Source organism: Sprattus sprattus (genome assembly GCF_963457725.1).
Source record: "Sprattus sprattus genome assembly, chromosome: 7".
Lineage (NCBI taxonomy): Eukaryota > Metazoa > Chordata > Actinopteri > Clupeiformes > Clupeidae > Sprattus > Sprattus sprattus.
The window spans coordinates 25,391,176-25,409,366 of NC_137926.1; the positions used below are offsets into that span (position 1 = coordinate 25,391,176).

The following is an 18,191-nucleotide window of genomic DNA, read 5'->3' on the forward strand; positions in this document are numbered from 1 at the left end:
TATTTGTAAACCTGTGACAAGGGCAAAATCAAGGCTAACTGTATAGAAAACCAATGAACAACTATCACTGCTGTTACCTGTAGGCCACTCTCGTAGTCTAAGGGCTACTTGTGGCACCCACACATGAACAAGGAATGGGCTACAAATGTACACCTAATCGATGTGAGCCTACTTCCTTTGTCAACCAAGGCCCTGCTTATTTTTGTTTACAGACATTTGGCTTTGGTGAACCTCTGAGTTGACAGATTTAGCCTACACAGCACTTAACAGATAGCCCAGATCTCGCAGGGCATGGTTTTCATTACCATCCATTCCACACCAGCAGTCACAAAAAGCTACTCTGTAAACATAACATGACAGTGCTCGAGAATCTTTGCTATTAACTATAACGATACACGGAATCAGCAGATGTTAATAAATTGATAGTTGCAGGACTCCAAACGGATACCGACTACACTTAGCCCGATGTGTTAGTTGTTGTAGACATACAAATAGAGTATCATCATTTTTGCTTAACTATTTAGTTTACTAATTAAACCGTAATAAGTTCAATCATTTTTTTTTTTTTTTTTTTTTGCGTACTAGCAAATTGTAGTTTAGATTCTTTAGAATCTTTTGGCCGAATATAAAACACAGAGCTGGGATAAAAGCAAAGTTCTAGAACGGTTTCTCACCTGCTCCGGCTGCAAAGCGTCTCTCGTTCCCATAGAAACGGCGCCCTGTACTTCAGTACTTCCCTATGTGTTACAATTTAAGAGTGTCGTGTAGAAATATTAACCCCAATGGATACATTGATATGTTTATCGCACTGTTTAGGAATTGTTGATGTATTAAATGTAATGCAATGCCACGTTCAACATATAAAATTGCGATTTCATTATCACTGTCTTCTTTACACTTGACATTGTAGTTGAGTTTAGTTCGTTTCTATAGGGACCCATTACGACGAGACACCCACCCAGAGAAGCATGGCAAGCAGAGTTGACATCGTAGCGCAATGAAGATGTTAGGTGCGTTTAAATATGACGACTATGCTCACTGCGATTGAAATTCTTACATCTCATGTTGCGTTAAGTGTTGTAGTAGCCGTTTTAATGCCTGTTTGATAACTTGCAAAAAAGCGTGGGTTATTACGATGTGGAAAAGCTACCAAGCTAGCTCGAATACCCTGAAACTCGCCTAAGATGACATCCCTGTAAATACAACCAGCTAATGTTGTCAGTGGGGGAAAAAAACACTCCCTGTAAATACAACCAGCTAATGTTGTTAGTGGGGGGAAATCACCTATCCCCTATCTATACCACCAGCCGTTTTTGAGGAGTTTAGCATTTTAGAGATTTTATGTAATAATTACAACATGCCTGTTTTCTACAGGGGGATGGCGAAGCAGGACGCAAGGCAAATAGATTGGTACTCAGTTCTTGGAGCAAGTCCAACTGATGGCTTGCAAGAATTGAGGCAGAAATATCAGAAGCTTGTCCTTCTGGTAGGCATCCTCATTTATTTATGTCTTACTTTTTTTTCAGTTTTTTTCTTCCCTGTTGCTTCTTTGTGTTCGAACGAATGTCCGCTCTACGTGATAACGTCTTCAACGTATTAAAATGCTGTGTTAGTGTTATATTCGTTGCATCATTTTACCTAAATTGGCGACAGTGCCCACACAATTTGCCCAGCGCTTATGGCACTCTACCCAGCTGCCACACAGTTTAGTATTCTCAATGTTCAGACCTCCATCGTAAGCTAGGGGCTCTGCTGATGGAAGGTAAACGGAGAATAGCAATAACACAACTAAAGCCAAATTGTATTTACTGTTTGATCAGAGGTTGATGCTATGGTCAAGGCAGTTGTTGTGTGCAGGCTTTAATTGGTAAGTGCATCCTGCATGCATTAATGCACTATGGAAATCTCATATTTAAAATGTCGTACAAATATGACTGAATCTACATGCAAGTGTAAGTTCCATATTAACCAGGGAAAATCTGCACTTTCATGAATTGTATTTGAAAGTGTGATTTGCATAGCCTCCAAATGAAACACATCTCACCTCAGTGCACCTGAGGATGTTAATCCTAGCTGAATTGATTATTAATCCCTGGAATGTAAGTATAAACTGATTTGGTTAATCCCTTACCCATTTTAATTACTGACAACACCTATTGAGAGAAAATCAATCAAGGCCTTTTCACAGACATGATTTAGGCCTAATAGTAAGTGCATTCTCCATTGTCAACAACTGACAGAATTCTTCTATTAATGTCATTTCAGGACAGATTCCTCTTTACCTCAAAGTCAGTTACAGTATGGACTGCAGTTATAATTGCTATGTTAATTGAAGAACTACCATTTTTGTTAATGGGTTGTCTGCCTATGTGTTAGTTGTGCTGATTTGTGACCATTCTCTTTTCATTCACTCGACTTGTCAGCTTTTTACTACTTTCTTTTTTAAAACGGTTTGCATGTTAGCCTTATCACTGGCTATATTTGATTATTTTTCAGCTCCACATTGCTCACAGTCTCTTCCCGTAGGTGGAGTTGAGAGGCAAACCCAGAGCGCGTCTCTTCTCCCCATCCCCCACACTGCTTAGGGGCTTTAGTGTGTCAGTGGTCAGACATTAGGTGGCAGTAGTGTGATGTTAGTGGCCTTTGCTGTGCCCCTATGCTCCTGTGTGAATAGTGGCGTACAGCTTCAACCAGACCTGTCTCTGGCAGAGGTGGGAGTACCTAATCTACAGAAAGAGAGAGAGAGAAAGGGAGAGTGAGAGAAAGGGAGAGAGAAGGAGACATGATGTATGGTCAGAACTGCCGAGTGCTCCAAATTGCGAGCCCCTTTATACTGTGTTCTTGCTCTCCAAGCTCCATTAGCCCCGCTAAATGAATATTTTACAATGCGTGCAAAGAGACAGCAATTAAAGCACGTAACTCCACAGGGGGAGGTGGAGGAGGAGGCCGGGCCTTTTTCAGAGGGGCTGCTGCATTGCATTGTGTTCTGCCCTCGTGACATACCTGGGCACTGCAGGCTGAAAGCATCTGGAGGAGTTGCGCCGGGGAGATTGTTTTAACAACCCTATTATGTCAAAATAAACCTGTGCTGCCGGCTGTATGGACGAGCACTCTACACTGTCTTGTGAGATGCAGTGCTGCGCTGTGGTTGTGTCTTAGGTGTGTGGGATGACTTTTGTTATGACTGCAGGAACTGTGTTTTCAACTCTCCTTATCCATGAACAGAGGTTAATGTAATGAGGATTCTATGGGTCATTTATAATCTGGTACAGGTCTGTGGCCTGTTTTGGCCTGTTTTAAAAGCCCTTAGGGTTATGTAAATCCTGCTCTTTGCATTACTGCATCTGTCAATGTTCTGTGTAGCGGTTCATGCTGACAGAGCTTGGTTTTTAAGTGGGCATCATTTCAGCTGGTCTGGTGTTCCGTTTGGATTTTAAACAAGTACCTTGTATGTTTCATGGTCATCATATCATCTCTTTTAAAATCATCCTGTGAGTTTGGAAGGGGTTCATACAAAGTTGCTCAATGACGGAGGACAAAAGGAATAGTGCGTCAGTGTTCATGTATGCAAACCACCTTTCTGCCCTGTCACTCCTCTCGTTCCGCGTCAGTTTTAACCAGCAGCAGAGCACTGTGGGGGCAGGAAGCCTCCCTCGCTGTGTTTGACAGGAGCAAGTAGGAATGTGTTACTGACTGTGTTTCTGAGACTGGGGTAGGTTGAGGGGGGACGTTGTCGAGGCCAAGCTCCACAGTCAAACGATCTTCACACCTGTGGGCTGCCTGAGAGCCTGAGACGGCCGAGCAGCATCCCTGCCGTACCCGGCAGGAAGCACAGGGCCCTCTGTGGACCAAACCGGCAGCCTGGCGCTTTTTTTGCTTTTGATTTCCACCAGGACCCAACTGAGAAATCTGATGAGGTGACCCTCTGGCAGAGAGAGAGAGAGAGAGAGAGAGAGAGGGAATAAGAGGGGAGGTTATTTTGAGCTGGCCGCCTGAAGCGGCATTTCTGACCCTTTGTAGAACTTCATTTTTATCTCATGCCAGTAAAATGTTTGTTTTCTTTTTGAACGTAGGAGACTGTAGTAGGTTACTATTTTGAAAATGACCACAGAAAAAAGCAGTTTGTAAAGATGCTTAGGGTGTACATTGAAATGCCCCCATGCAGTGAGAAATTCTACCCACTTCAGCTTTCGATCTTGATGTAGCTAAACTATATTTACTGAAGACAGCATTGTCTTATACTTCATATGGTTGTATGTGATCTTAGTGAATGCACATAGTCCTTAGCCTCACAGTTTGTCAAAAAGAACAGGAAGCTTCCCTCCCACAACATTATTAGGACAAATCGTAGATTTTTGAAAACCACTGGCTTGCTGTTATGTTTTTAGCTACATAGCTTACCATTTCTAGGGCTTTTCCTCCAGTAGTTGTTTTGTGGAGCAGCATTGGGGGAGCAGTCCTAAAGTAGGCAAGCTGTTGAGTGCAGGCAGACTGAATTACGGAAGGTCTTTAAAGATGTTTCTGCAAGTTTTCTGTCTCCACAACATTCATTATTGAATGATTCTTAGCTACCCAAAGTTGATAGAGAAATGGTGAAGTTCTCAAGCCAGTCTAGGGACAGATCAGACTACTTTGGAGTTTGGGGAAAGGTTGCATGATGTGGGTGCAATTAGTAGCCAGATTAATTTGGCCTTAAACAGCTACATTGTTTTTTCAGGTTTTGCTTTGATTTATTTCTGTGTTTCACATGTTTTTACATCATGTCATGCTGCTTTTTATTTAAATGTCTCTCTCTCACTAATGGATGCATAACGGATCATTTCTTTTCATAAAGATTTCGTTTTTAGAGTTAACAGTAAATATCAGTAAACAATAAATAAGCATTACTCTTAATTTGGATGGCATAGGGTCTTTTTTACTTGCCATGGTTGGAAACCCCCAGTGTATAATTCCCATGAAAGAAGGCAAGTGTGTTGAAGTAATAAAAACAAAAAGTAAATTTGCTTTATAGATGGAGGTGTGGGCTAGCGTGACAAAGGGAATGATGCGTTTTGCAGTTCAAACAGGCTTCATTCAAACAGGCTTGCCAAGTCAAGTGTCGCTTCATTCTTCAATCAGATTAATTAGCTGTATTAGTGGCAGCATGGCTGTTATGTGGGATAATCCTTTTTCATTCCAGAAAATCAATACCCATATCAGCATGTAACGAAGCATGATGATTGACAGGAGCATGCAAAACGAGCCTAGAGAGAATGAGAGTAATGTGTGCTTGGATTGAGTTGGGCTATGTTCAGTATACAGTAATCTCTCCAACAGGCTCTCGCAGTGGCAACCAATCATGAGGTATTCTCAGCATTTATCTCCCAGTGGTGAGCATTCTTTACTGTGCAGTTCAGTGGGCTATTCCCACAGACCTTAGGTAATAATGACGTCAACCCACCCATCATACCCACTGACTAACTTTTCGACAGAAAACTGATTATTAAATTAAGGTTTTGTTCATTTGATTAAGTGTTTTATGCAGTGGATCAAAGACTTTGAACCTTTTGTGTGGCACTGTCTCGCCTCCTGAAATGCCCACAATGACAACATCTTGGCTCAGATGAGTCTTTCAGAGCCGGCACGCATCCCCTTCCTCAACCGCCCGCTCTGTTGTCCCTCTTGTGTAAGCTTTACCATGGCGACCGGCGGACCTGGCTTTATGTAAGCTTGGGCATCGTGTGAAACGTCTACCTATGTAGAGCGAAGAGGGGGGGAAACGTGAATGGGGTCAAACTGAGCCTAAACGCTCTGACCCCTCTCCCATCCATCAGCTGGTCCGCCTTGGCAGAGGAAGAGGCACTGGCCTGGCCAGAGCCCGCCTGCTTTGCGTGACCATGCTGAATGTTTTAGTAAATTTATGCGACCTTTTTCCCCTCACGGTCCCTTTGTAATGTGGCTGGCCTTTTAAACTGTAACACTGCCATCGCTGAGAACCAACCTTAAATGGGGGAGACAGCCCTTGGCACCGATGGGAAGAGAGGGAGAAAGAGCAGTTTCCCCCCCAGCACACACAAAGCAAAATGCAACTTCAGATTTCCACGCGAAAGGGGGTTGTTAATGATTCCCTCAATCAGGAAGTTAATTTTTGGCGTGTTTCTAAAGTCGCGGCCCCTTCCCTTGCCGCTTCTTCTATTCAGTTTGCTCATTGGCAAAGTGGAAACAACAACAACGGGAATTGAACGGAAAAGTTGCAGAGAAAGAATGAAAGAGAGGGGAAAAAATCACCAGAGCACAACCACCCTTAAATTTTAATTAGTTTTTAAAATAATTGCTCGAAATGATCAATTCAATTCAGTCAGTCTTACTGTTACATAAAATTAAAAATATAATTGCGGCAGACATTAATTGGCTTGCCCAGGACTGTTGGTTATTGTAGTTCAGTATCACCCCATCATTAGCCGACTTTGGACGCGGTTCAGCTCCTGAACTACAGCACAATACAAAAACACAAACACACACACACACATGCACGCAAGGCTCTGCCTGGCAGTGCCAGATTATAATCACTGTCCAGCTGAACGCTCAGCAGAAAGGATCTAAGTTGTTTTCCAGACTGCCCTGCTCCCAGCCTCCATGTTTCTCCCATGGGTCCGCAGGCACTGCAACCCTACCCCCCCCCCCCCAAACTGATCGATCTCAATTGCCCAGACCAACAGCAGTGGGATTACAGCAGCATCCTTTCTGAGCTGACGAGAAACACCACAGTCTGTAAGCCTGGCGTCTTCCTTAGGGCTATGTTGGACATTAGTAGTTTAAAAAAAGAGGAGCAACCGTCTGTATTGATATTAATCAAGTGATGACATAATGTAGGGCCTGACATCAGGGCCTATTGGAACTGCTTTTGGCTGGAGGTAGGGCTTGGCCTGTGCCCTTGTTCCCCTCCTCCCCCAACCCATCCAGCCTGATGGAGAACATATCTCTCCTCTGTGAATTGTTTTTGAATGCTTTTGTGCCCTGGTCTATTTTTGTTTGCTACTGTCAGCCTCTCCTGGTAAATTGTCCAGAAGAAGAGCCTCGGTCCATCAGCAAATTACCCAGAAAATGCTGTCAGCGCAGGTTGTGACATTGTTTTTTTTTCTTTCTTTCTTTCTTTCTTTTCTTCTTTCTTCCACCGTTTCTCTCTAGACTGGCAGATTGTCTGTGACTATCCTGGTCTAATTAAACTAGCTCCTGTCTCTGGCTCTGAATTGTTGGCCGTCCACCCCTCTGCTAGCGTCTCAGCCCAGCAAGCAGAGGAGTGATGCGGCGGTGATTTGGCTGTCACTGTTTTTAACCTCCTCATTCCCCCTCCTCTTGATTGGTAGTATCACCCGGACAAACAGGGCCTGGACATGGCAACAAGGGAAGCCGATCGACACCTGCAGAGGTTCATCGAGGTGGATCAGGCCTGGAAGATCCTAAGCAACGAGGAGACAAAGAGAGAATATGACCTGCAGCTGCGGGGTATGTGTCTTTTTTTTTAAAACCATAGCTCTGAACTGCTATGGGTCGCCTAGGTTCAGCCAAATACCAAGCCCTTGGCTGTGATGTTGAGGTGCTTTTGAAGGGGGTGATTTCTTAAATTTGGTGCATTTTATGAATAACTTACTAAGCTTTAAGGAGATTGAGCACCCTTTGTATAGTGATCTAGTCCTTCATAGCCTTGCAAGCCAACCATTGAATGTTACAAGAATTAAATATATGTTCAGTTGTAAACACGCACACAATACACACATATTTCAATCTAGAGTCGTCAGTTTGTCATTTCTAATATGACCTGATAGTTGCTCTGAAGGCGTTCTGCCATTGGTGCATTTGCAATCGTTGTCACCAATACAGGGTGTAGTATGACATTAGTCATGAAGGCCACACATTACTCCTGGGCCTGCGTGCCACGGCGTCTGAAAGGTCATCTGAGATAGGGCGTAAACAAAAGCCACTTTGCAGAGCTTAAAACTGCTCTCACTTCCAAGATTTCCTTGAAAACCAGCTCGTCCTGTCAGCCCACGAAAACAAATGTTATCCAGTGCATTACATCAGTGCTTTCATGATAACAATGAAAAGTCTGTGCTTTATTGACTAAGGGATTGTTTCTCATATTTATTGTATAAAATATGGGACAAAGCAGGAGTTGGAGGATAGCCTGTGCATTGGATCTCCAGACAGCAGGAACATTGCTGCCATGAAATGTCTGTGGATCTCACAGAATCGCTCTTAAGAGTGGAAGCAGAGGAGGGCTTCTGGGAGGTTGAGAGAGAGAAAGAGCGAGCAAGAGAGAGAGAGACACAGACAGGAAAATAAAGAAATGTAGGTCAGGCTTGTCACACATGGCCTATCCTTACATGAAGTGATAGACTGACCCCTCCCCCTCCTCAACCAACTGCCCCCCCCCACTCCCACCCCAACACACACACACACACACACACACACACACACACACACACACACACAGAGACGCACACTCAAACACGCCCCCTCTACTCTTGCCTGAGGAAAGAGGTCCCCACAGCCCTCCATTAGAACTTCCAGTAAATGCACATCCAGCCCTGGCGCACCATTAACGAGCGTGAGCGCTCCCGTCGTCTTCAGTGGGGAAACACTGGCTCTGAGCCTAGCACGTCACGTCATGTAACCCCTGTCCAGCCTCCCTATCCAGCCAAGCCCAGTATCGACCCCCCCACCCCACACCACCCCTCACACATACACACAGCCTCCACTAATGGCTGTCTCACGTGGTCAACTCCCACTGACATCCCATCTATTTAACACAGTAAAGTTTGGCACAGGGGAATATCTCAGTCATACTGGGGATGTAACTCCTGACAATTGTTTAAGTACAAAATCTAAAGAAGTAAAGGATAGTTAGTCTGTGTTGAATGTAGTCACCTGTGTGAGGCCTATTCATGATTTTGAGCAATATACTTTGAGGAAAGGGTTAATGGCTCAGAAGAATTTAAAATGTGAACAAATAAGGTAAGCAATAATGATGCATTATACCTCTTTCAGAGGATGGGTTTACTGATCATACCTAAGTAAAGGCAGACCTAATCACAACCCAGTGAGTGTAAAGGCCATTGTCCTCTCTGTTTAGTGCAGACAGCCACCTTTAATTAATAACAAGAAAGTAGATGAATGCTGGGATGATGCAGTAATCACTGTTAGTATGTTATGTCGCTCAGAGGACTGCCCTCACAAACCCTTTATCCAGCCAGGTCACTTTAAACGACTGGCCTCCCTTGTAGACTAACAGGATGTGAGAAGTAATTAAAAGTGGCACCTGTGCCTCCAATCGATGGAAGCCATCTCATCTAGACAGAACACACAATGACTCTCTCTTGCTGACCTAGGCTTACTGCTTTTAAGGTAATTATCAGAATCAGTGACCTCAATTGAAATTAATAGAATCATTAATCATAGCCGTGTTAGATACAGCAATATTAATGTTATGTTTGTACTTACAAACAAACTGTTTATATTGTTTCTACTGTATTGAACTGGTTTCACTGTACTGTAATGTACATAGGATAGATGGTCATGTAACAAAATGGCTACGCAAAGACGGACAGGGATGTACTGCTTCTGCATGGAGAAAGCTTGTAATTACCATGTGAGGTAATTGAGTTCTGCAGAGCCGTGTGCAAGCCGGGGCTGGGGGCCAGTCGCCCGACCTGTCCTCCCCAGTCTGTGCCGAGAGGGGCCATCTCATCTCTGAGCGCTGCTCATTCAGGCCTGAGTAATGTTGCATCATTTTAGCCCTTAATGTGTGCCGTCTTTATCGCCAGTCGCACAGAACACAACGCCCGTTCCACTCCCCAGCCTGCCCCGAGAGCCACCCCATCTCACTGCACTCCAGTGAGGGTGGAGCGGGCTGCCTCCACCCCTGTGCTGAACGTCAGTGACCTGCTGGCCCCCACTGAGATGCTCTCACTGGTGTGAGCCTCTAATGGGAGGCTAATAATGATGTTCATGCTACTTCCTGATGAGGGCCTTAGTGCCAGTTTCACAACTGACTTTCTAGAAGTCTAGTCGTCTCTTTGTGGGTGAAGTTGTTTCTGTGTGTGTGGGGCGGGGGGGGGGGGGGGGGGGGGTGTTATTATTTATAAAGATATTATGTATTTTGATACTTTATATCTAGTACTTGGGTTGTTAAGGTTTTGTGTTTAGATGGGGTTATTTTTATCTGACAAAGGTGATGTTGAATGACATTTTGAAAACTTATTCTCATCTTTCTGAAGGAAGCAGTGCAGGGTGTTTGCATAGAGAGCTGGTAAGGAAAGGCTTGAGGAACACAGAGAGAATGGTCAATGTTCATTTAGACTGTATCATCTTTACAGTTTTGGTCTCTCATTTCAGTTCAAGGAAATATCAGATAGGGGAATAGGTGCGCCATTCGGGTCCCCTGACACTTGATGGTACTTTTCTCTGAAGTCTTATGCTAGGTGGGGTTTGGCCCTTGTTCTTTGAAATAGCACAGTAATTAGTCCAGTGTAATCCCGGCTGTGTGCTCCTCACACCCCAAAGTAGTTAATGCTCAAACCTTTATGCATAAATTATTGACACATTTTTCTTTTTCCCCCACCTTTGCCAGTTTGACTCACAAGGCACTTTCTCTTCCGACAGACTTAACATTGATGTGCAGCCGTACACATAGCTGTAATATTAACCACTTAGGGCAGTCTCTTAAATAATTAAAGGCAAACATGTTAAGCACGTGGGAGGACAGAGTGCTAATTACCATTTCTTCAAAATGATTGTGTGCAGATTGACTTTCTGAAGCACCGGAATGTGTTACATCTTTTTTTTCATGCTTGAATAACTAGTGTTCCGTCTTGGATCATTTTGGTAGAATCAGTATCACTGATATACACGTGTTAATATTCTTGATTAATCAACAATACTGTACATTTCAGGCTGTTGTCTTTAATACATTGTTGTGGTCAGGTTTTGCCATGTGTTTGGGAAAGCAACAAAAACCAGGCACGGAACACTTGGACACAAGTTATAGTAGCATACAGTAAATAATGAAATATGATAATGAATTAAACACAAAGTGCCTTTGTTGCTTTGGCTTTGGTACAACAGTCTGGCAGCTTTGCCACTGAACTGATTGTATGCATCACTCACCCTAGGTGAGAGGAGTGCTATAGAAGACACCCAGACACAGTATTTAGCTACTCCTTCTTGTGTACACACCTTCAAAGATGACATGTTTTCTTTCACTGTTCATGTGGCAAAGTGGGTACATTTAATCTGTGTTGCTATCTGTTGTGACATTGAAGAAAACCTAATTTTAGACTTAGTTAGATATTTAAAAAATTAATTATTAATGTGCTTCTGGTTTTAATAGCTTTTTGAAAAGTGCAAAATCTTCTTTGACCTTGTGGGGCTGTGAACGTTCTTGACAGGGATGTTGGAACCTTGCATTCACAAGCCCATTCAGGTACACCAAAGCTTCCATTTTACAAAAACTATTTTTGAAACATTGACTTGAAAAGTATTTTTCGCATGCATTTTTCATGAAAATAAACGAAATGTTCTTCTCCGGTGCATTACCCCCTTCTGACTTCACGGCAAAAAAATATCAGCAGGTAGTCACGCTTTATTAAGAAAATGCCATCTTGAATCTCCTTAGAGAAGGTTCTGGAAGTGTATCAAAAGAACAAAAATGTATCAAAAGATTTAGGTTAGCCTTACTGTTGTACTTCTTCTTCTTCTGCACTTAAAGGCACGATATGCAACAATTATGCTTCAGGATTAGGGTTAGGATAAGCAGTTTAACCTTAAAATAACAGCTTAAAAAAAATTGGGGCGCTACAATGACTTTTAATATGGAGAATTGCGTCCGTGCCAATGGCATAGCAGGGTCGATAGGCATATAACTGCCTTCTGTAGTATTGCCTGCCGATGCCCGCCGACCTGACTTTGATTACCTTCTGCCGATCTAGTAAGTAGCTTATTTGCCGTCTTGCTTAGTCTTGTGTTGCACATGATTGATGTTTGACTGTGTAAGGACAGTCGTTGAGTAATTAGTTTGTCATAATGTCAAAGTCAGCACATTTCAACAGATTTCGTTAGTTTTAGCTGCTAGCATACCTTTAGCGAATAGCTATTAATCCTTAATGCACCTTTAAATGACAAGCATGACGACGCTGAGTATTTCTATTCTCCCTAGTTATGTTGACCTGCTTATCCAGCATGTTGCAGCCTGGGTCGTTGAAGCACCAAGAGGGGGGAAAGGAAAGCTCATATCACAGCACTTTTCTCTGCAGTACATTTTACAGGAACAGCAGGCTTTGCCAGATTAAATGTCAACCAAAGAGTGTCAGGCGTTGCCTGTGAATTAATACATTACAAAAAAAAAAAATTGTGGTGGTGTACTGTTTCTAGTCAAAGAGAATGTTGGATGATGTGAGCTAAATGATCTGTCTCTGAATACAATATGCTTGAAGGTTGTGACCATCAACATGGAAGGGTATTTAGTATAACACTAGAATGGGCGTGTGGGCCATTTCCGAGATAGCTTTTGTGATATTCAGACTGAATTGTGAATCGTTGATTTTTTGAATGACACTCAATATCTGGCCCTAATTAACAATGACGTCATCCCTCTCTTCTTTTTTTTTTTTTTACATATCAATGGTGCTGTGGTGCCCAGTCCTTGGGATGAGGCTAGATGGTCAGAGGATGTTGTTTTGAGGTTGAGCATTTTTTAGACATACAGCTGGTTTAACTGTGGGCTACCGTAATTTCCTGACTATTAACCGCAGTTTATACATTAGTTTTGTTAAATTTCTGCAGCCCTGTGGTTAATACTCAGGTGCGGACTATACATGGGAACACATTTCCCCCGGCTGGAAGTTAGTAATGTGCACAGTAACTCTGCACGATAGAATTGGTCTCTCCCTCTTTCACATGTGAATTCCAGGCTTCATTTTCATTCAATCTCAGTCTTCCATAACAATAGAGGAAGGGGTGTGTGAATTCCCACCTAACTGTAGCCTATTTAACAGGATGCTAAGGAGCTTGCGACGTACCTCCACGAGAGTTGTGTAAAACATGCAAAAAGTCTCACACCATTTAACCTAGCTATGAACTATACTTGCTATCTCTAGCTCAGGGAACCGTCTTAACAGTTGATAGTTGCTAGTGTGTGTAATATGAACTCATTTCAATATGAAGTGAATATGAACTGATGTTAATCTGAATCTGCACAACTATTGTGGCTTTTTAACTATCCTAGCTATCTGCTGGGACCATCTTCACATTTGGCAGCTGCTAGCTTATGTTAATATAAACTCGGGTTAAAAGCTGCTCAAAATGTTTTACCTTTTCTATTATAACTTTTGAGGAGACTGTAACATCATCCAAATAAATAGCTATCATTTCATGCAAATAAAACTCTGCCAAAATAACCATTTATGGTTATTTAAAAGTTTCCTTTAGTTAGCTGGCATAGCAACTAGGCAACCATAGCAATCATGTACCACTGTTTGCTACATAAACTGAAGCAGGGAAAATGGCTTCACATAGACATTAAAAAATCCTGGGAGAAATAATGGCTCAAGGAGCAAGTGGAGCAAGGGCTTACTCTGACACCAATGTAGTGAATGAAGAGGGTTGATTTCCTGTTAATTTAGCTGTTGCAAGGGGATCTATTAACAATTCGACTTAAATGTTTAACGTCCATTCCCACACAACACTATAACAATAAATAAACACGTTTTTTTATTGTGAGTAGGAATGAGGTAGCGTGCTTGAAATGCCCATCCCATACAACTTTGAAATGGCTAGTAGCGCTTGCATCACAACTACATGGCATCTAGTTTTACATGATAGGATGATGTAACATTGAGTAAACTGCGATTAATACATGGGTTCGGTCAACACACAGGTTTGTTTTATAAAATTACATAAAATACTGTAATGTGGTTTATATACAGTGCAGTTTATAGTCTGGAAAATACGGGGCTTTCCATGTACCACTCTGTCCTTCCTCACTGAGTTCACAGAGAGTCCTGGGCAGCTTCCCTAAGTTCTGATTTAGCAACAAAAGTGACTTCTGGAGAAGCTAGGTCAGATGAGGCCAATGAGAAGTAAATTGTAGAATAAGTATATACTAGACTTGAATTTATGAGATGCGGTAGACAGTAATTAAGATGGGTGTGTCAGTGCTTATATGTTGAATTATATTGGACAAAAATAAGGGAAATACAGCCGCGGAAAAAATTAAGAGACCACTTCAAAATTATCAGTTTCTCTGGTTTTACTATTTATTGGTATGTGTTAAAGTAAAATGTACATTTTAGTTTTATTCTATAACCTACTGGCAACATTCCTACCAAATTTCAAATAAAAATATTGTCATTTAGATCATTTATTTGCAGAAAAATGACAATTGGTCAAAATAGCAAAAAAGATGCAGTGTCTTCAGATCTCGAATAATGCAAAGAAAACAAGCTCATATTCATTTTTAAACTACACAATACTAATGCTTACACTTAGGAAGAGTTCAGAAATCAATATTTGGTGGAAAAACCTTGATTTAAAATCACAACTTTCATGTGTCTTGGCATGCTCTCCACCAGTCTTTCACATTGCCGTTGGGTGACTTTATGCTACTCCTGGTGCAAGAATTCAAGCAGCTCGGCTTCTTTTCATGGCTTGTGACCATCCATCTTCCTCTTGATCACATTTCAGAGGTTTTTGATGGGATTCAGGTCTCGAAATTGGGCTGGCCATGACAGGGTCCTGATCTGGTGGTACTCCATCCACACCTTTACTGGCCTGGCTGTGTGGCATGGAGCATTGCCCTGCTGGAAAAAACATTTCTCAGAGTTGGGGAACATTGTCAGAGCTAAAGGAAGCAAGTTTTTCTTCCGGGACAACGTTGTACTTTGCCTGGCTGAGGTTTGTAAAAGACCATAAGGATTGAAAAAAGCGGACTGGAGGGTCTTCTAGTTCGTCTTCTCTGATGAGTCCAATTTTCAGCTTTGCCCAACACATGGTCGTCTGATGGTTAGACGGAGACCTGGAGAGGCCTACAAGCCAGAGAGTCTTGCACCTACTGTGAAATCGGACTCATCAGAGAAGACGAACTTAGAAGAACCTCCAGTCCGCTTTTTCAATCCTAATGGTCTTTTACAAACCTCAGCCAGGCAAAGTACAACGTTGTCCCGGAAGAAAAACTTGCTTCCTTTTGCTCTGACAATGTTCCCCAACTCTGAGAAGTGTTTTTTCCAGCAGGGCAATGCTCCATGCCACACAGCCAGGCCAGTAAAGGTGTGGATGGAGTACCACCAGATCAGGACCCTGTCATGGCCAGCCCAATTTCGAGACCTGAATCCCATCAAAAACCTCTGAAATGTGATCAAGAGGAAGATGGATGGTCACAAGCCATGAAAAGAAGCCGAGCTGCTTGAATTCTTGCGCCAGGAGTAGCATAAAGTCACCCAACGGCAATGTGAAAGACTGGTGGAGAGCATGCCAAGACACATGAAAGTTGTGATTTTAAATCAAGGTTATTCCACCAAACATTGATTTCTTAACTCTTCCTAAGTGTAAGCATTAGTATTGTGTAGTTTAAAAATGAATATGAGCTTGTTTTCTTTGCATTATTCGAGATCTGAAGACACTGCATCAATTTTGCTATTTTGACCAATTGTCATTTTTCTGCAAATAAATGATCTAAATGACAATATTTTTATTTGAAATTTGGTAGGAATGTTGCCAGTAGGTTATAGAATAAAACTAAAATGTACATTTTACTTTAACACATACCAATAAATAGTAAAACCAGAGAAACTGATAATTTTGAAGTGGTCTCTTAATTTTTTCCGCGGCTGTATATATTTTTTGGAAGATTAATGAGGCAGATAATGTTTTGTTCATCAAGCCTAATAATAGTGCTTGAGAAGCATATCACGTTCTTTCTTCGGAGAGCTCATTTGCTTTCATTTTCATAATTATAGCAAAGCCATGTTTTTAGTCAGCAGACTTCCCAAGAAAACAAAAACAATCACATGCACAATTACAGCCATTTTCTTTTTTGGTCAACGTTGTCTGTCTGGCTCCAAAAGCAGACTATCTGGCAGACGTGTCTCTTCTGTCTGTGGAAGCAGGATGTTCTGCTGGACAGTATCCTCGCAGAACCCCTGACACTTGTCACTGACACTTGCAGCAGACATCCCAAACACACCAGGTTCATGCAGGTCATAGGGAGTCAGGCAGAGCCATCCAGTCTTCTGCAGACACCCTTTGTCTGGACTGTCCTATTCAGTAAGTGCAATGCTCAGGATGCTTATTCTGGTAGAAGAAGATCTGGTTTCAGAACAATTCTTTGCAATTCATTTAAGGTTTTGGTTCTCTATTTCTATCCTTCATCTTTTAGTGTGACCCATTTCTCATTGCTTTTTTTGTGTATAGCTCAGGAGCTGAAGCAGGACTGGCCTGTGGATGCACAAGTCTCCCTTGAGGACATGGACTGGGACGATGGTAGGCAAATCTAGAAACACCTCCTTTTCTGTATCCTCTTTTCTGCCACATTATCAGTGGTTCTTTTCTAGAAGGTTCTCTTCTTCTATCCTCCTCAAGTCTGGACACTGGTGTAATTGGTTGTTGATTTTGCCATGTCACTTGCAGGTACTCAGTCTTACACGTATGGCTGTCGCTGTGGTGGGGAGTTCATCATCGGAAAAGAAGAGATGGAAGAAGAAGCAGCCATTGTGTGCTGTGACACCTGCTCCCTCAGCATTGAAATTAAGAGGACTGCCTGAAATGTACAAATGGCAACACATCCACACTTACTGAAGAGGACATCTTGGACATTGATTTCCTGTTGAACCAGCTCAATAGAGAGTAAATACGCTGTCAGCATGCCATAGGGCATTTTATTTATGTCTTTTTAAACCTTTTTGCCTGATTATGGACATTTTGGTCTTTGATGCCCAGACATGTATTTATGTAAATTAAAGTGAAGTGGTAATACCTACATTTTTCTTTACTGCTGTGTTGATAGGGGACTGGCTTTTCTTGGAATCCCTCTGTATGTCTTACTGTGTATTGACATAGGGGGGGCAGGACCGTCAAAAATCGCCCCGGCTGCCCTACCAATGCCTTTGAAGCTAGATTCCAGACGTCTGCTGGGATGTCCGGTCATACACATTACATTTTTAATGGAACCATTAAAAAGGAATTGGCATCACACATACACAAATTAACCTAATTTGATTTATGAAACCTTTTTGTATCTAACTTTTAGATTTTGAATCAGTATTGTTGACAATGTAACATTTTGCTAATGTACCTCTCAAAATGTAGCCTATTTACTTAGCAAACTTAATCATGTATTAAGCAGTAACCACAACAATTTCAGACACCCTGTTTGTTTTTTGGATTTTCTATCATCCACACAGAACCTAGGGAAGTCCCTAACAACTCTGAATTCTTACTAGATCTCTTCCTTGTTAGACATTAAACTGAACAAATGTTTCACAAAAGTTCACATTTGGCTTTGTTCTTTTAACTGACGCACATCTAAGTTCAAATGGTTTGTCAGTGATCCTTGTCATAGCTTACCATAAAGTTGCCTGAACCTCAACTTTATTTTGACGCCCACACCGCCCAAGACACTTCGCCAACGGTCATACCGCAGCTCGCTGCAGAGAAATGCTGGCTTACAATGAAAATGAATGACTTCCGGACGCTTTGAACCTCTCGCTGTTCCCGGGTGTGAATGCACGGTTAATATTTTTTCATTTGGGGCCAACATGTGACGTATATCAGTGACCTTTCAGCTGGCAGTGTCTCTGCGATTAAGAATAATTTTGAAGGCAGTTGAATTCGCTACGTACTGTATATCACCATGTATCTGTTAAAAAGTTCAAAATATTCCCAAGTGCTTATGGCAAAAGCACATAATATGTGGATTGTAGTCATAAATGTTCATATCCTCTATGGATTTGAGGACATACACATGTCCTTTGCCTGAGGTACAGTATGCGTTTTGGAGCAGATGGCCCTATATCTGTATCTTCAACAACTTGCCGAGATTTTTCTCACCTACTACTGTCCATATATGGTAGGGGGAACTGGGTCACAACAGACCTTCTGTGACTCTTAAAAATGAAACATTACGCCCTGGGCGATGTCCTCCCAGCAATACATGCTCTTTT

At 42.2% G+C, this 18,191-nt stretch overlaps 1 protein-coding gene across 1 annotated transcript; it reads left to right on the forward strand.

Moving 5' to 3' along the window:
• Window positions 1–962: 962 nt before the first annotated feature.
• On the forward strand, window positions 963–17,442 carry dnajc24 (DnaJ (Hsp40) homolog, subfamily C, member 24). The gene is made up of 5 exons (XM_080842451.1): window positions 963–1,010; window positions 1,375–1,486; window positions 7,347–7,485; window positions 16,444–16,512; window positions 16,660–17,442. Exons 2-5 carry the CDS (start codon window positions 1,379–1,381, stop codon window positions 16,791–16,793), a joined length of 450 nt encoding a protein of 149 aa, XP_080698577.1. The 5' UTR covers window positions 963–1,010; window positions 1,375–1,378; the 3' UTR covers window positions 16,794–17,442.
• The last annotated feature ends 749 nt before the right edge of the window (window positions 17,443–18,191 follow it).

Bases quoted from the DNA above. Each gene is read 5' to 3' on its own strand.
- dnajc24 (XM_080842451.1), top strand. From the start codon at position 1,379: ATGGCGAAGCAGGACGCAAGGCAAATAGATTGGTACTCAGTTCTTGGA. The intron at 1,487-7,346 runs GTAGGCATCCTC...CTTGATTGGTAG, and splicing joins ATCAGAAGCTTGTCCTTCTG to TATCACCCGGACAAACAGGG. The intron at 16,513-16,659 runs GTAGGCAAATCT...TGTCACTTGCAG, and splicing joins GGACATGGACTGGGACGATG to GTACTCAGTCTTACACGTAT.